This window comes from Schistocerca piceifrons, chromosome 5, assembly GCF_021461385.2.
Source record: "Schistocerca piceifrons isolate TAMUIC-IGC-003096 chromosome 5, iqSchPice1.1, whole genome shotgun sequence".
Lineage (NCBI taxonomy): Eukaryota > Metazoa > Arthropoda > Insecta > Orthoptera > Acrididae > Schistocerca > Schistocerca piceifrons.
This window is the reverse complement of record NC_060142.1, coordinates 387,900,584-387,916,529: the sequence shown is the minus strand read 5'-3', so window position 1 is coordinate 387,916,529 and position 15,946 is coordinate 387,900,584. Positions and strand designations below refer to the sequence as shown.

Below are 15,946 nucleotides of genomic sequence, written 5' to 3'. Positions count from 1 at the left end.
AGCTAGTTGCATTTAAATACAGGTCCATGTGCATTGTTTTCTTTAGACAGAATGTCTCAGCATGCCATTAGTTTTCTGCTTTATTGGATATCAAGGAAAGGTAAGTATCTGTTTTCTTCTACCTCTTTAGTAACTTCATATTGTCATGTATGCTGTTAAGGTGGTCAGGAAATTCTTGCAGGTTGTCTTCACCTTGCAGCCACACCACAAATGTGTCGTGGCATGCGTTTAATGAGCCGTTCCCACAAAGTGCTCCATGTATATAGATTTGCAATGCCAGGTGCTAGGGGCTCCCATGGCGACTCCATTTAACTGTTGGTAGAACATTCCACCACATAGGAAGTAGGTGGTAGTGAGTGTGTGGCAGGACAATTCCACAGTGTCTTGGTCAAAGTGACTCCCAAATAACGTCAAGGAGTCTTTTAGTGGTGTCCGTGTGAAAAGCGGTGTGATATCGAAACTTACCAGGAGATCAGCCTTGTCCAGATACGTTTCCTGAAGCATCTTCACAAACTCTATCGAGTTTTTGATATTGTGTGAACAGTGACCCACGAGAGGCTTTAGTAGCTGCTCCAAGTGTTTAGTTATCCCATATATTGCTAAGTTTATTGCGTCCACTATGGGACACAGTGGAACTTCCTTCTTGTGTATCTTTGGGAGGCCATACAGCTGTGGTGATATCGCTGCTCTTGGTTACTGCCTTCTGACCATATCCTTTTCCATTCCCGAGTTGTTTAGGAGTTAAATGTTCTTCCTTGTGACCGTTGGCGTAGGATCATTTTGTACTTGATTACAGACTGGGTTTTGTACTAGCGTCTTGGTCTTCTCCCAGTAATCAGTTGATTGTAGTGGTACTGTCACATTGCCTTTATTGTCATGTATTGCCTTGTGTTCTGTCACAGAGATGTTTGTTTTTGACAGTTTTGCTTTGTCAATGACCCTGCAGGTCTCTCTCTCTCCAGTGAGCACAATCTTGTGCTCTCACTCATGGCTTCCATTTTTTGGCCACAAAGACCTGTGTCATTCATTTTTGTTGTTGTCGCACAGTCCATCCCCATCCGGATCTTTACCTTGATGGCCAGTCCCTCAGTGTAGTGGACTCTCATCATTTCTTGGAACTGGTCTTTGGTGCTCAGTTGACATGCCTTCCCCATCTTCATCAGCTAAATCGGACATGTTGGTCACACTTCAGTGCTCTTCGCTGTCTCAGTAATACCAACTGGGGTCCAGACCGCTCTACTCCGATATTGCTTTATACAGCATTGGTCCAGCCCTGTCTAGATTACAGGAGTCTTGCATATGGATCAGCATCACCTTCAGCTTTACAGATATATACTCCATACGCCATTGTGGGGTATGGCTGGTAATGGGTGCCTTTCGGACTAGCTCCATGATCAGCCTCCTAGTGGAGGTAAGAGTTTTACCATTGAGGTTTCTGCACCAACAACGGCTGATTGCTTATGCGTTAAGCATTTGATGCTCCCCAGAGCGTCTGAACTACCATCTCTTCTTTCCAGATACAGAGATCCACCTCCCACAACAGTGGCCCATGTTTTGGGGCTAACATTGTCACCCATATCTAGTCCCTTTTTCCAGAACTCCAGCTTTCCCCTCTACCATCTGTTCTCTGGGGGCAGCCCACATACTCCTTCATAGTGCATCCTGCATCCACAGCTCTGTATTGACCTCTTAAAAGATGTGAAAGGCTTGGCTCATCCTGAGGGCCTCTGCCGCCAATTCTTCTCCGTTCTTGACACAGTTTGGAGTTCAGAAGTAGTCTATACTGATGGCTCAATGGCTTCCAGTCATGATGGCTTTCCTTACATTAATGTGGGAAGTAATGAACTCTGCTTCTTGTCAAAAGGCTGCAGTGTTTTCACTGTGGAGTTGGTAACCATCTCTTGTGATCTTGAGCATATCTGTGCTTGCACCAGTGAGTCCTTCCTCAACTGTAGCGACTCTTTGAGTAGTTTACGAGCTCTCGACTAGTGTTACCCTTGCCACCCCTTGGTCCTGACCATCCAGGATTCTTTTTATGCTCTTGAACAGTGCCAACAATCAGTGGTCTTTGTCTGTACCCTGGGTCGTGTAGGGGTCCTGGAGAATGAACTTGCTGACAGGCCGGCCAAATTTGGCTATAGGTATGTCACCTCTTGAGATCACTATTCCAGAATTGGAACTTCAATCGGTATTATGCCGTCATGTCCTAAGGATTTGGAATATGGAATGGTATACTCCTCCGTCTTTGCTGAACAAACTAGGCTGATAAAGGACTTTGTGGAGATCCTTGATTTGAGCCTCTCTCAAGGACTCCATCGTGCATTGCAGGCTTTGCATCGTTGTATTTGGCTGACTCATTGTCATCTCTTCCATTGTGAGGTCCACCCCACTGTTGCGTGTTGTGATGCCAATTTGATGAGGTCCACATTTTGCAGGATTGTCCTAACCTAGCCACTCTGCAATGGGCGGCACCACCGGTGTCAGCAGTGAGTGCATCAGTGGGTGACCTGGTTTTATGGTTTATTCATGAAGGGGGTTTTAACTGTGCTCTCCAACAGGGGAGCAGGCTTTGCATCGTTGTATTTGGCTGACTCATTGTCATCTCTTCCATTGTGAGGTCCACCCCACTGTTGCGTGTTGTGATGCCAATTTGATGAGGTCCACATTTTGCAGGATTGTCCTAACCTAGCCACTCTGCAATGGGCGGCACCACCGGTGTCAGCAGTGAGTGCATCAGTGGGTGACCTGGTTTTATGGTTTATTCATGAAGGGGGTTTTAACTGTGCTCTCCAACAGGGGATGCTTCGGCCTTATCAGGGCATTGATGGTTTGGCAGGACACCCTGTTGCCTCCTCTGCCCAGAGCAGACAGGGGCTTTGTGGACCTTGTGGCCGCCCTAGCCTTTGGCCTACTCAATCTTATGCTCTTCTTCCCCCTTCTTGCTTGTTCTGTTTGACTGGGTGTTCCTTCCTCTGTTTTCTTGTGCTTCTCTAAACCTTTCCATATCTCTAGTCTTTTCAGGGTATTTTGGGAGGGGTATGTCCTCAATTGCACTTTCTGCCTTTGGGGTCCTCTGGCTGCTCCCTGCATGAGGCATCTCACTCCTTTTTTTCCCTTCCCCCTTTTCTACTTTCTTATTCCCTTGTCTAGGCTTTTTTGTTCTTTCGTAGACCTTAGGGTTTCCTTCCCTTAGGTTTTGCACCCTAGGCCCTCCTACGGTGTGTAGTTTTGTTGAATTGTCTGTTACAGTCATAGTTTAGTCCCTTTAATCATTAAACCAACCGAACAAATGGGGAATCGTCAAGAGTGTCAAGGGAGCCTTTCTGGGAATTCACTCTGGTACTGCCAAAGAGGTAAGGAGATAGAGCTGCAGGGTCATTGACAAAGTAAAAATGCCGAAAACTAAAATCTCTGCGACAGAATGCAGGGTGATGTGTGACCTCTGTGAAGACGAAGACACTGTCTTCCTGACAGCTGATAAAAGGGATATGATAGTACTACTACGAACAGCTGACTACTGGAAGTAGATCAAGATGTTAGTACAAAACCTATCCTAAAAGCAAGTAGAAAAGGATCGTACTCAAACGGTGACAAGGAAGACCATTTCACTCCTACAACTTGGGAATGGACAAGAATGTGGTCAGAAGGCTGTACCTGAAAGCACCGATACCACCAGGGCTGTATGGCCTCCCAAAGACACGCAAGAAGGGAGTTCCACTATGTCCACTTGTGGACAAAGTAAATTCACCAATATATGGGATAGCTAAACACTTGGCGCAGCAACTATCATGGGTCACTGTTCACATCATGTCAAAAACACAACAGAGTTCATGAATGTGCTCGAAAAAATGTATCTGGTCAAGGGCAATCTCCTGTTCAGTTTTGATGTCACTTCGCTTTTCACACAGGTGTCGATAGAAGGCTCCTTGACATTACTACATTTTGACCAAGATTCCGTGAAACTGTTCTGTCACGTGCTCACTACCACCTGTTTCCAATGTGGCGGAATACTCTACCAACAGTTAAACAAAGTTGCGATGGGATCTCCCCTGCATCAGTTTATTTTAATTTTATTTTAATGATTGATGGTAGAACAATTTGTGGACCTTTTGATCCAGTATGTCAGAATGTCTACCATATTCGCAAAAGGAACTTCTTATGCAAGATATTCCCTTTAAATAATTCCATATTTCCAATTGTTTCATTAATAACATTAAAGAGTTGTTTGGTAAATAACTTACTGTACAAAATTTTTACACACTTTCTCTCAGGTGAAGTGGAAGAACTGCAAGGGCGTTTGAAAGCATCAAGGCACAAAGTTGCAGAACTGGAAAAGGAATTGTCAGCATCAAATACAAGCAATCAGCAGTTGCAGGTTATGGTTAAGGAACTGTCAGCAGAAGTGGAAAAATTAAAAGTAGAGAATAACTTAGTGACAAAGCACTTGGAAGAGACTGAAGAAGAGAAATCAGAAATTCAACAGAAATTGAATACAAAGACATCAGAAGTATCATCACTTCAGCAGCAGCTACAAGAGAGGCAGTCTCAACTTTCCCTAACCCAGCTAAGAATTCAGCAGGTAAGAGAGAGAGAGAGAGAGAGAGAGAGAGAGAGCACTAACGGATGTATCACTCCCAATAACATCACATAGCCTCACTATGTAGACAACACTTGTATGATTAAAATGTTAAAATATTGATGCATAGTCATGATCAGGAACTGTATACCAGTATCTCTTTCCCTTTGCTATCCAAATGCTGACTATGGAGGGAGATCAAAACTTAAATGAGAGGACAGCCTTTCGTAAGTGATTGTCTACAGCTGTTAAACAATTGGGAAAAGCATGTTTGTCATAATACAAATGTCATAATAGCCTGTCTTAACACAACCCATATTGTAGTGTTTTGAGAATTTCGGTGTAAATTCTAGAACCACTCGGCCTTCCACCATCTCGAACACACGATATTTTAGATATGAAAGTGGGATGCTAGAATCCTACCTACTGCGCAGCACCTGTTTGTGTGTGCAGGTGTGAAATCAGTCGCGAGCAGAAGGTAGACGCTGCGGCCAAACGGCACGTACTTGTCGGTCAATCCGTGTAAGTTCTAGTGAAAGTATACGGACGAACTGTGGAACTTCTAGGTTATTCTGTGCTAATCATATCAGTGACCATTGTTACAAATAATGAGAACAATTGAATTCTGAAATCTTAAAAAGCTATTCTTGGTCTTGCTGGAGGCGAGATGTATTTTATGATTTGTTCGTAATAGAGTTATGGTTGTTAAGCCAACTCTTTGCTAAATGTATTTAAATAGGCTTCAGTCTTAGTGCAACTGTAAGAGAACTTCTGTTTGAACCGATTTCTTACTAGTTTCAGAGCACAGTCATTTGAGTGAAAACTACAGTTTTCTTCAGCCATGTGGTAAGGCCAGGCTCCTTCAACTGCAGCTCAGTAAACTCATGGTCTGTTGCTGAATTTGGCTGGAACAATGAAGTTACACTTCTGGATGACACAGCAGCAATTTCTGCCTTTTTCTGTTTACTTGAATTTAGATGTTGCTCAGTGTCACTCTTCCCTCCTTGACACACACAAAACTTGATGTTACAAATGGTGCAATGAACATCAGAATCGAATCACATTTTCTTAATGAACATTTACTTAAGATAGAAGATAAAGTAAGAGGGAAAAAGACTTACTATCTGTTGATTTATGCATAATTATCATGAGCTAATTTAAAATCCTCTATAAGTTGCAAGTTCTGCGCCATAGGCTAAGATATTTACTTATCTTGCAACACAATGAACGTATGCTTTCATTTTCGCTCTCACCAAACTGCCAAAGTAATGCATGTCACACTCTGACTGTCACCAAGTTTCTGTGAGAAAGGAATCAAATTGTCAGAGTTAAGCGTGCGCACCAAAACAATGTCGGCAGAGCTGCCATTTAGATGATTTTGTTTCATAAAAAATTATGACCATCAATAACGTAACTTTTGTTCTTAGAATTTATGAACATAAAGATTTAAGTATTACATAACATAGTACAGAGAATAAAAAATAAATGCTACTTTTCTAATAAAATTGGAGAAAGAGACATCCTGACAAACTCTTGTCAGGGGACACCAGGACCACAGGTTGAAAAATGGTACTGTCCCAATCAGAAGGGGACATCTGGTCACTGAAGACAATATGAATATGACTTTTATACCTTGTATTTAATTCGATGTTCTATGTAAATGACTCTTTTCACCTATGCCACAATGACATGTAACATAAGTGAACACAAACTTGGTCTTAAAATAGTAAAATATTTACTTTTCCTGTTATGAGATAAATCAAATTGTCGCTGGTAAAAATATAAAAACTCTGCTCTCTTAGAGTTTTGTAGCAGATCTTAATGGATGCAATTTATATTTTAAACTGTGGGTTGTCATTCCCTACTGTTGACTTTCCATATTTAGAACACAGCATGGAAAGTGAAGTTTGGAACATGTGCTTCTACTACAAATAGTCAGGGCTTTCAGTTGACATCCAGTTGGTAGTAATACCTTCGAAGCTTATAATAATCCCTGATATTTTCATTTAGTAGCGTTTTCTCCATTTACTACAATTCTTCAAATGAATTATCATTCTGCAAGTGTCCCTTTGCTTACTCTACTCACAATAAATGATTAATTTACTTCTTGACACATGTAGTAGCTTTCTTTCACTTAGAATACCCTCAATAAATACATATTTATCTTCTGTACACCGCACATACATGTATTCAGTAAATTGACTGAAGTCCCACTCTTAGCAACAGAAAACCCAATTTATTATCCTTTAGTATTTTAAACTGGCATTTTTTCTGATTACAACAATAGTTCAAAATTTGTGTATTCTTTATCAATATTCCCACCCTGTTCAACAGCTCCTCCTTTATTATTTCTTTCCTTGTTGTTAACATTCATGAAACTGTGATTTGAAGTTGCTTTTACTTCTTTCAAAGCAATATTGTACAGACTGTTTAATTGCTACAGAAATCAGTAACTTGCTTGAAATTTTATAACATTTATCACAAAATTCAATCGCCTAAGCAAATCTGAGAACATTGTTCCTTTAACTTTCTGAATTAGTAAACACTGTTGTTCCTTTAACTTTCTGATTTAGTAGACACTGTGTAAGCCTAGCATACCTTAAAAATTTCAACACATTGACTTCATAAGTGTCTTCAGTTGTACTACACATCACCATAACTGTCTAGGTAAACAGCCTTGTGAAGAGGATAGAGTGCTACTCACTGCAAATATGACATGTTGAATTGTAGACAGGCGTAAAGAAAAGACTGTTGCACATGTAGTTACTGGAGGTAATGGTGATGTGCACGTGAAGTGTGCTTGCTTGTGTGGATGTGTACATATTATATATTTTCTTTCCTATAGATAGCTCAGTTTTTGCCATAAACACGTATATATGCCCAAAGCAAAACTTTTTTTTTTTTTTTTTTTTTTTTTTTTTTTTTTTTTTTTTTTTTTTCCCCACAGTACATTGATGGCCTACACAAATTGTTTAATACTAATGGTGCATAATTGTTTACAATAAGAGGGCAGAACATATCCTTTTGTTGCTCCCTGCAGCACCCTCACTGCAGATAATCAGTCTCCGTTGATAAAGGACTGTTTCTACAAGTGCCATAATTAAGAAAATACATTCTGGAGCATCACCCCTATTATCAGGCAATATCTCTTCATATATATCAGCACAGTTACATATTAAAATTTGGTACCTTTTTAATCATTTGTAATAGATATTCATTATAGGGCTTATTTTTCGTTTACTTTTTCAACTATGATTTCAGATTTGTTATATTGGCAATCAGAACATTTTGTTTCTTTACTTCAGTGTTCAATATTTTTTGTCAGTTTCGCATCATGTTCAATATTTTTTTTGTCAGTTTCGCATCATGTTCAATCAACTGATGCACAATACCTTCCTTTTTTCTGATCTTTCAATCTTTTTATCAACTGCATTTTCTGTATTATTAAAATACACTTTTTTCTTTTGTTCAGCGGGGCAAATTTGTCATTATCTGTTCTTGTTTGATACCTCTGCTATCAAAGAACTCTTGTATCTCGTCCCTAACATCTTTTAACATTTTACATTCTTGGTGATACATTTCCTAATCTATTTTCATTCCCTCCTCCCTCCCTCCCTCATTCTCTCTCTCTCTCTCTCTCTCTCTCTCTCTCTCTCTCTCTCTCTCTCAATTCCCCATTTCCTATTAAGATTTTTCACTGCACCCTTCCTAATCTGCGTGTCTCAACATTATTCAGTTTTATCTGATTTCCTCGCACTGTTGACCTCCTTAACATTGCCCTCTGTTTTTCATAATTAGCGTACATGTATTTTCCTTTACTATAATATTCCTCACCTACATCATAATATGTATAATATACTGCCTATCATGCCTAGTTTGTGACAGCTTTGATGTTTCTTCTCATGCCGATCAACCATCCGCTACTGAAGCATATGAACTACATCTGGTCTGTCTGGTAACTGAAGAAGCGGGGCAACCTATAGCACATCCATGCACATGTTTCCAAATAAAAAATTTTCAAATGAAATAAAGGAGCAGGGAAAGAAATTGTGAGTTCTGAAGGAAAAATTTTGCAATATGAGATTGAAATAAAAGTTAGAAACGGACTTACTTAAACACAGAGTTTTTAGTAGCACCACAAACTTGAAGATATTACCTCTTTTTGCACACTCCAGGTTTAGGTTGTAACCTGATTTTACTGTACTTGTTGATGTCTCATGAACTTCTTTTTTGCTTCAGAGCTTCCAATCATTATACTTCTAGAGAGTGATTTTGTAAGTTTTGTCCTTATTTAGGCTAGCTATGTGTATTAGATAGCTTCAGCCTCAGTTTTATAATATTCATCTGCATTATTGTCGACTGAGCACTGAGTTTCAAATGCTGTAACTACATAAAAGCCATTAAGTGTGCAGGATGGTGATGATTTTTAGTACTGATATAAAATTAACTTTTTATTGTTCTTGTTTTGTTTTGTGAAAGGAATGCAACAAGTTAATTTATAACTCATAGTAACAATTATTCTTCTTTATTGAAATTAATGATAAAAGTGTGACTCAATTTAGTGACAAGATATCTACAATGAAACAATTGGAACAAGGTACAAAACACATGTTCACCTCTACCTCATTATGACGGTGCTCAATCTTTTTCCAACAATAATACAATTTGTATCTTTAGGTAACCTGTTAAAAAATGTTCTACCAAAAGGTTTCACTATGTACACCTACTTCAGTGCAAATTGAAATGATTGTGTAATGATATAAGTTTCTTTGCTACTATTTCTAAGTTTCTTTGCTACTATTTCAGTTAAGTATATCTGGTAACACAGAGCTGGACAGCCAAATGGAAACATTAAATCAGCAGAAAATTAGTTTAGAGCATCAGGTGGCACAACTTCAGCAAGCAGTTAGGTCTGTTACTGCTGAAAGAGACCAAGCAAGTCAGCAGTACCAGCAGTATGTTCAACAACTCAACTCCCAGCTTCAGAGTTTGGCTACGAAGGTAACTGTAATACTTTGTAATTATGGATCCTGTCCTCTTCTTCTTTTCCATAAATGCTGACAGCATGCCATCCATCACTGTCTAAAGCATTGTTACCATTGCTCATTCTAACTTTACTACTACTACTACTACTACTACTACTACTACTACTGTGTACATTATGTGAATCATGTTCCACAGATTCCATGGAGTGGAGTGGGAAGCAGTCAGAGCTGTACATTTTGTTTTAGTGCTGTACAGTAGAATGATTTATTTTTTATTGAAATGTTACGCTATAAAAGTGCTAATGTAAATTATAATATAACCGAAAGCTTCAGATCACTAGTTTCTGCCACATTATGCAGACAAAGGTAATCATTTTCTCAGTTACATTGTTAGGGATGATGAGACATTGATTTTTCTATGTGAATGGTGGTACCTAGTAGTTTTCTGCTACTGAGTTGCTGTTCTAAACAGTATCCCATACCAGCAAACCAGTTTCATCTCTACGTGCAGTTACTCACACTTTAAATAGCTGGTCTGTGCACAGCTCTGTTTAAAATGAATAGATCAATGTACTCATAGGGTTTAGTGGCGCACATCTCCTTTCATGCACTGCAGCCAATTCACTGTAAATAATTATCTGTAGCTGCGATCGCGCAGTAAGATAGTCTGTGCATTGACAAGAATTGCAAGTTAATAAAATGCACAGAAATAAATAAAAAAGTGAAGTGAATAATTTAAGAACAAGGATTTTATTCTAACATTTGTAATTGATGTAGACAACAGAGAATTATGTTGAATAATATTTATTCAAGAAAGGATGTCTCGAACAAACGGAATGGTCCTACGAAATTCATTTAAAGTACAGACATTAAATACTGTCATTAAATGCGGTAAAGTTACATTGAAAGTGATATGAGAATGTTTGCAAAATCCCCAAACTAAATAATCATCAAAACCCATGAAAACTAAGTCTATTTTGTGATGACAATATACGAAAGATTCACCAGCTCACAATAGTTCAGAGTTCAACATGATGATTCATAAATTAACACTTATGGTGTAAAGAACTGCAACTCATACTCGATCTACTCTCTGTTCCCAATGCAAGTGGAAAGTCCTACTCAGGAGCACAGTCAGACGTCTCAAAATATAAACTCCCTTCAGAAGCTAGAGTATTGTAGCAGTTGTTAACCACCCAGACTCAGTCACAGGTTGTATGCACCTCGGACAAACGAGAAATCTGGGAAAAACCCGGGAAATTTTTCATCCGGGAAAAACCTGGTAATTTTTTAGAATTATGGGAATTTTTCATTGTTTTAGTTTTCAGTTAAATTTTTGTAATGTTGACTGGTAAGGACTGATACTCTGACAAAGAATTTTACTGTGTCCTACCACTGCAGAACAATACTGTGGCTATAAAACATAAATGAGACAAAAAATCAAAATAAAACTTAAGCTGCAAAGGAAATGCGCCATTTAAAACAACGAAACACAGTGCACACACAAGCATTTGCCGAAAGCGAAATGTGTCATAGGCTTTAGGGTGAAGATTATGCAGTTCTCCATAATAACAAACTGCTTCCGATGACCATGGTGTCGCAACTGTTCTCAACAGGTTCATTTGAACGGTTGCTAGTGGGCTCATGCGCAAGCGCTGTCGAGAGTTGTATGAGCACTACCTTCTACCGCTTCTAGCTACTTGAAGTGTAGCTGTTAGGAGTGTTACTTGTATCAGCAGTAGCAACAAGCAGCCAGATTCTACCTATGAAAATTTTTCTGCCACTCCCAAGCTGCCAGATTCACACATGTGCAGAGCAATCAGAGTTGTAGTAGGGAGGGGGAATAGTCTCCACTTTTAGTGATTTTGCTGTTTACTCTTTATTTACAGCTCCCATGTTAAATGAAAACAAAATATAATTCTGTGGCTGTGAGCTTATCAAGTGAATTAAAATAATTCACATAATTATGGAAGACTAAAATATGTTATTAGTTTCAGTTTTCAGATTTTATTTTATTTCCACATTTTTAGCAGTAAAGCATTAATCGCCTTGCAGAACAATAAAATTATTTTTGTCAATCTACTAAAGAAATTTGCCTTTATTAGTCTTTTTTGCAGAAGCAGTAAATTTATTTGAAACAAAGTGTTGCCTCCCACACCATTAGTTAGTTTCAACTATTTGTTGAATTTCAAATGCACGTTTTCATCTTCCGACACATATAACATTATGCATTAAAAAGAACCAAACATGAGCTAATACAGTACCAGTACTTGAAGAAAATTTGCATCCCAAGAAGCTTAATATCAGGTTGGGGCCTACATCTTTGTGAATCTGGACACATGAATGTGCACTTTAAGCCAAATTATGCATTTTAGTACTATTTACGAAATTCTGATATTCTCAAAGTATCATCTGATGTCCTGTTTCGTTTATGATGTAATGTTAGATCTCTTAATGTTATGCAAGATCTGGAAATGCTATATACATACGAACATACAGGCTTCCTATGTCATCGTAGTTGCGCATAGACAGTAACACCTGTTTTCTGGCGTTGTCTGATGATAATTGCTGAAACGAATTTCTAACAGGTCACAGGAAAATTTGCAAATGGTGGTTTGAAAAACATTACTTTCAAAGTAAATTTAATTTTATACAAGGTGAATTACGTTACGCACAAGAATGTCCTTTGAATTTCTTAAATTACAGAGCATTTGACTCTCGTTTAAAGCTTAACCCTTTGAAGACCAGACATTTACGTCATTATTTAAAATTTTACTGGCACATTTGCATGATGTATCTTAAAGTCCAACACACGCAAAAAAGACAAATACTATACGTGAAACCTTAGCTTTTCTTGTAACTACACTATGTACATTAATTTAAACCATTAACTTTTCCTATTTGTATTTTCACACTTTTTAACAGTGATGTTGCTATTGGCTGACTACATCACGTGGATTTGCTATCATCAGTTGGCAAGATCACATCACATGAGCTATGACTGGCTACAAAAGCATCGCAATCTCGATTTCACTAACGTGCTGTAATTGGTAGAACTTGAATGTATACTTTCGTAATATGAAAATAGCCAGTGTTCATCATGTTGCTGCACATCGAAGATCGTTCCAAAACACGTTTTTTTATTTATTTATTAATCCCCTCCTCCACCTCCCACCCCCCGCTCCCCCACTCCCAAGTGTGTCATGATCGACCGACATCTCTAGGGAAGCTGAAAGACAATGTCCGAAGCCAATGCCTCACCATAACTCCGGACATGCTTTACAGTGCTGTTCACAGCATTATTCCTCGACTGCAGCTATTGTTGAGGAATGATGGTGGTCATATTGAGCATTTCCTGTAAAGAACATCATCTTTGCTTTGTCATGCTAATTATTGCTATTCTGATCAGATGAAGCGCCATCTGTTGGACATTTTTTGAATGTTTGTATTTTTTTGGTTCTAATAAAACCTCGTGTTATTCCAAGCATGTGTGTCAATTTGTACCTCTCTATCTACATTGTTCCGTGATTTATTCAGTTTTCAAATTTATACTAACTTTTTGATCACCCAGTATAGCTTTCATGGATAATAGCTGTAGTGCAGTGCTGTCATCCGAGATATCATACGTTGAAATCACATGTAGATTTTAAAGTTGTTAATTCAGAGGTACATTGTGAAAATGTTTGCTCGCTGTTCTAATATTGAAATAATATTGTGTCATTGGCTGCACATGATTTTTTTGAGATTGCAAATATATTCAGTTTTACATCATTATTTAATGTGAGCGATTGTCGAATCTCAGAGAGCTGTATCTTATCAATCTTTAAGATTGAGGATTGTCTGACACTTCGCCATTCCTTGGACCATATCTCCTGTACAAAGGCCAAGTGAGTGACAGTTGTGCAAATTCCCAGTGTTGGGATTTACCTGTTTCCAGTGATGCTGCTTGTCTCTGCACCAGGACACGTCCGGTGTGGTCTCAGAGCTGGACCTGCCATGGCATACCCTGAACCCTTGGATCCACTAGCGTTCAGTTGTACAACAAATTCATCTTATCTCATACCAATACTGGGCAATCAGTTAACCCACATAAATGTGCATAATGGTACAATGGGGAGATTGAATGGTTTCCTTTGGACACAGACCAGTTCACCTGATAAACCCCTGAATTGCACAAGACATTTTCTTTGAGGAAAGTTACACTAATTAGCTTTTAGGATTAGAGAAACATGATGCTGGTTCAGTTGGTGGAGTGAAGCTGTCCATTAGCATATAGTGAAGCATGAAAAGTAGTTAAGGAAAGCATTCCAAAACAATTGTGTGGCATGTTGGTTTCTGCTGTGGTTTTGTTGCAACAATGCTCATCCATACGCCTTCAGGAATTCTTGGAAAGTCTAAAAGGTGATATGTCTGACCATGCTCCACACATGTAGAACATAGTGATTACCACCTCTTCAACAGAATGTAATGGTGTTTCATGAAATCAGAAGGTGCTTCAAGAAGTTGTTAGATTTTGATAAAGTCACTGAGAACATGATTCTGCATGGAGAATATGTAAAAGCTCATCCGTCATAACACCTTAATGTCACGTTAAATGCTGAGAAGTAGCTTTATTGTAGGTTAAACATTTAAATAGTAAAAGTGTCTTTACATGTGATCAGTATTTTCTTGGTAACCAAAATAAATCTACTTTCCAAATTGTCCTCTTAGAAACATGGCAGAACCTTTACAGAACCTTGTTATTCACTGTGCCTCATTGTTTCAAATTCAGAGTGCCTGTTGCCATATGAGGGACACAAGGGTGATACACTCTGATTTCTATCATATATTAGATAAAGAATGTTTTAAGTTTGAGAATGTTATAATTCTTTCAGAATATAGTGGTCTAGTATGTACTTCACTGAGTTCTTTTTCTCCTTACAGCTTGAAAGTGCTACAACAGAAAATGAGACATTATTATCAAGGGAGCAGAGTCTGATTCATCATGTATCAGAATTAGAGAAACAGCTGCAACAACAGCAGCAGCAGCAGAGTGTAAAAACAAAGGCAACTTCATCTGAGGATTCTGACAAAATCCATAAGCTGCAGGAGAAACTGTCTGATTTAGAAGAAGAAAAGAAACATCTTCTTGACATAAATGATTCACAGGTAAGATTAATTACTGTTGACACATTTGTATCACAGTCAACATTTTAAATCCATAAAATCCTTAGATTGATTGTGACTGAATTTTTAGTTAAATCAGAATATTAGTGTGATTAATCAGCTTTAGAAGCTGATGTTACCAGTAACAGAGATTATACAAACATTGATGCTGGTTAGGAATAAACACAGCTCAATTTGGACATATATTTCCACCATTTCTTGTAGAGTTGTTATTTTGTTTTGCATCCTTGTACTTTGATTTCAACAACATTAAACACACTGTTAAGACGTTCTATCATTTGTATAGCCTATGTGCTCTGTCAAAAATGAAGAGTGTCTGCTGATATTACTAAAGAACTATTTGTAGAGTGATGTTAGTTGATTATCCCCAGTGGTAATGGACAAGTACTTTACTACAGACAAGTCCTTATTTTAAGATGGTATTTTTTTAAATTTCTGAAACAATCACTTTTTTATGATACAGTTATAACAGTTTTCGGCCTTCAAAGGCCATCGTCAGATGCCATGGGTGGTATGTGATGAACAGATGTTCATGTGTTATCAACTAACATGAACACTTGCTCATGAGATGCTGCCCACAGCATCTGGAGGTGGCTTTTGAATGTTTAAACCAATTATGATTCTATTATAAAAAAGTTATTCTGTCAAAAATTTAAAACATAATACCTTACAGCAAGTCATTCACATTCTTCACAAACAGAACATCATTTTTCCTAAAGATATATTCTTATGTTCTACCTACCAAAAAGTCATCTAAGTGATCCACCACTAAAGAATTGAGATTGATGCTGCAAGATTGGATACATACCAAATGCATTTAGTTAGTGGGGTTACTTCCAATGCACACATTCTGCATGTCATTTTCCGTGGCATTGTGTCGGAGCTCCACCATTTATGCCTTCTGGTGGAGTGAAAATATGTCTGAAAATTACTGCTCATCTATGGCCACTGAGTCAATTAATTTTCATGACATCTGTCACAGCATAAGGACTGAGCACAAGGTTTGAAAATAATATCTCACTAATGTCATTTAGTAAATAGTTCCATAATAAATGGGCAGGCTCTTTATTTGTTGTCAGTGTCTGTCTGCTAGACTCTCACATTTGGAGTTCCGCACTGAATAGAAATGATGTTTCCATTTTAAGGGAAACTGAAAACATTTGAAGTGAAGGCTACAGAATTATGTTAAAAATTAAGGTGACACATGCAGTACAAAATG

The 15,946-nt window shown here is 38.2% G+C and overlaps 1 protein-coding gene across 1 annotated transcript in view; it reads left to right on the top strand.

Moving 5' to 3' along the window:
* LOC124799314 (golgin subfamily A member 2-like) overlaps positions 1 to 15,946 on the top strand; it is a 114,854-nt gene that overhangs the window by 66,676 nt on the left and 32,232 nt on the right. Inside the window, exons 5-7 of the mRNA XM_047262902.1 lie at positions 4,272 to 4,579; positions 9,383 to 9,577; positions 14,485 to 14,709. Coding sequence (XP_047118858.1) covers positions 4,272 to 4,579; positions 9,383 to 9,577; positions 14,485 to 14,709 — 728 coding nt within the window. The remainder of the gene's footprint in view (positions 1 to 4,271; positions 4,580 to 9,382; positions 9,578 to 14,484; positions 14,710 to 15,946) is intronic.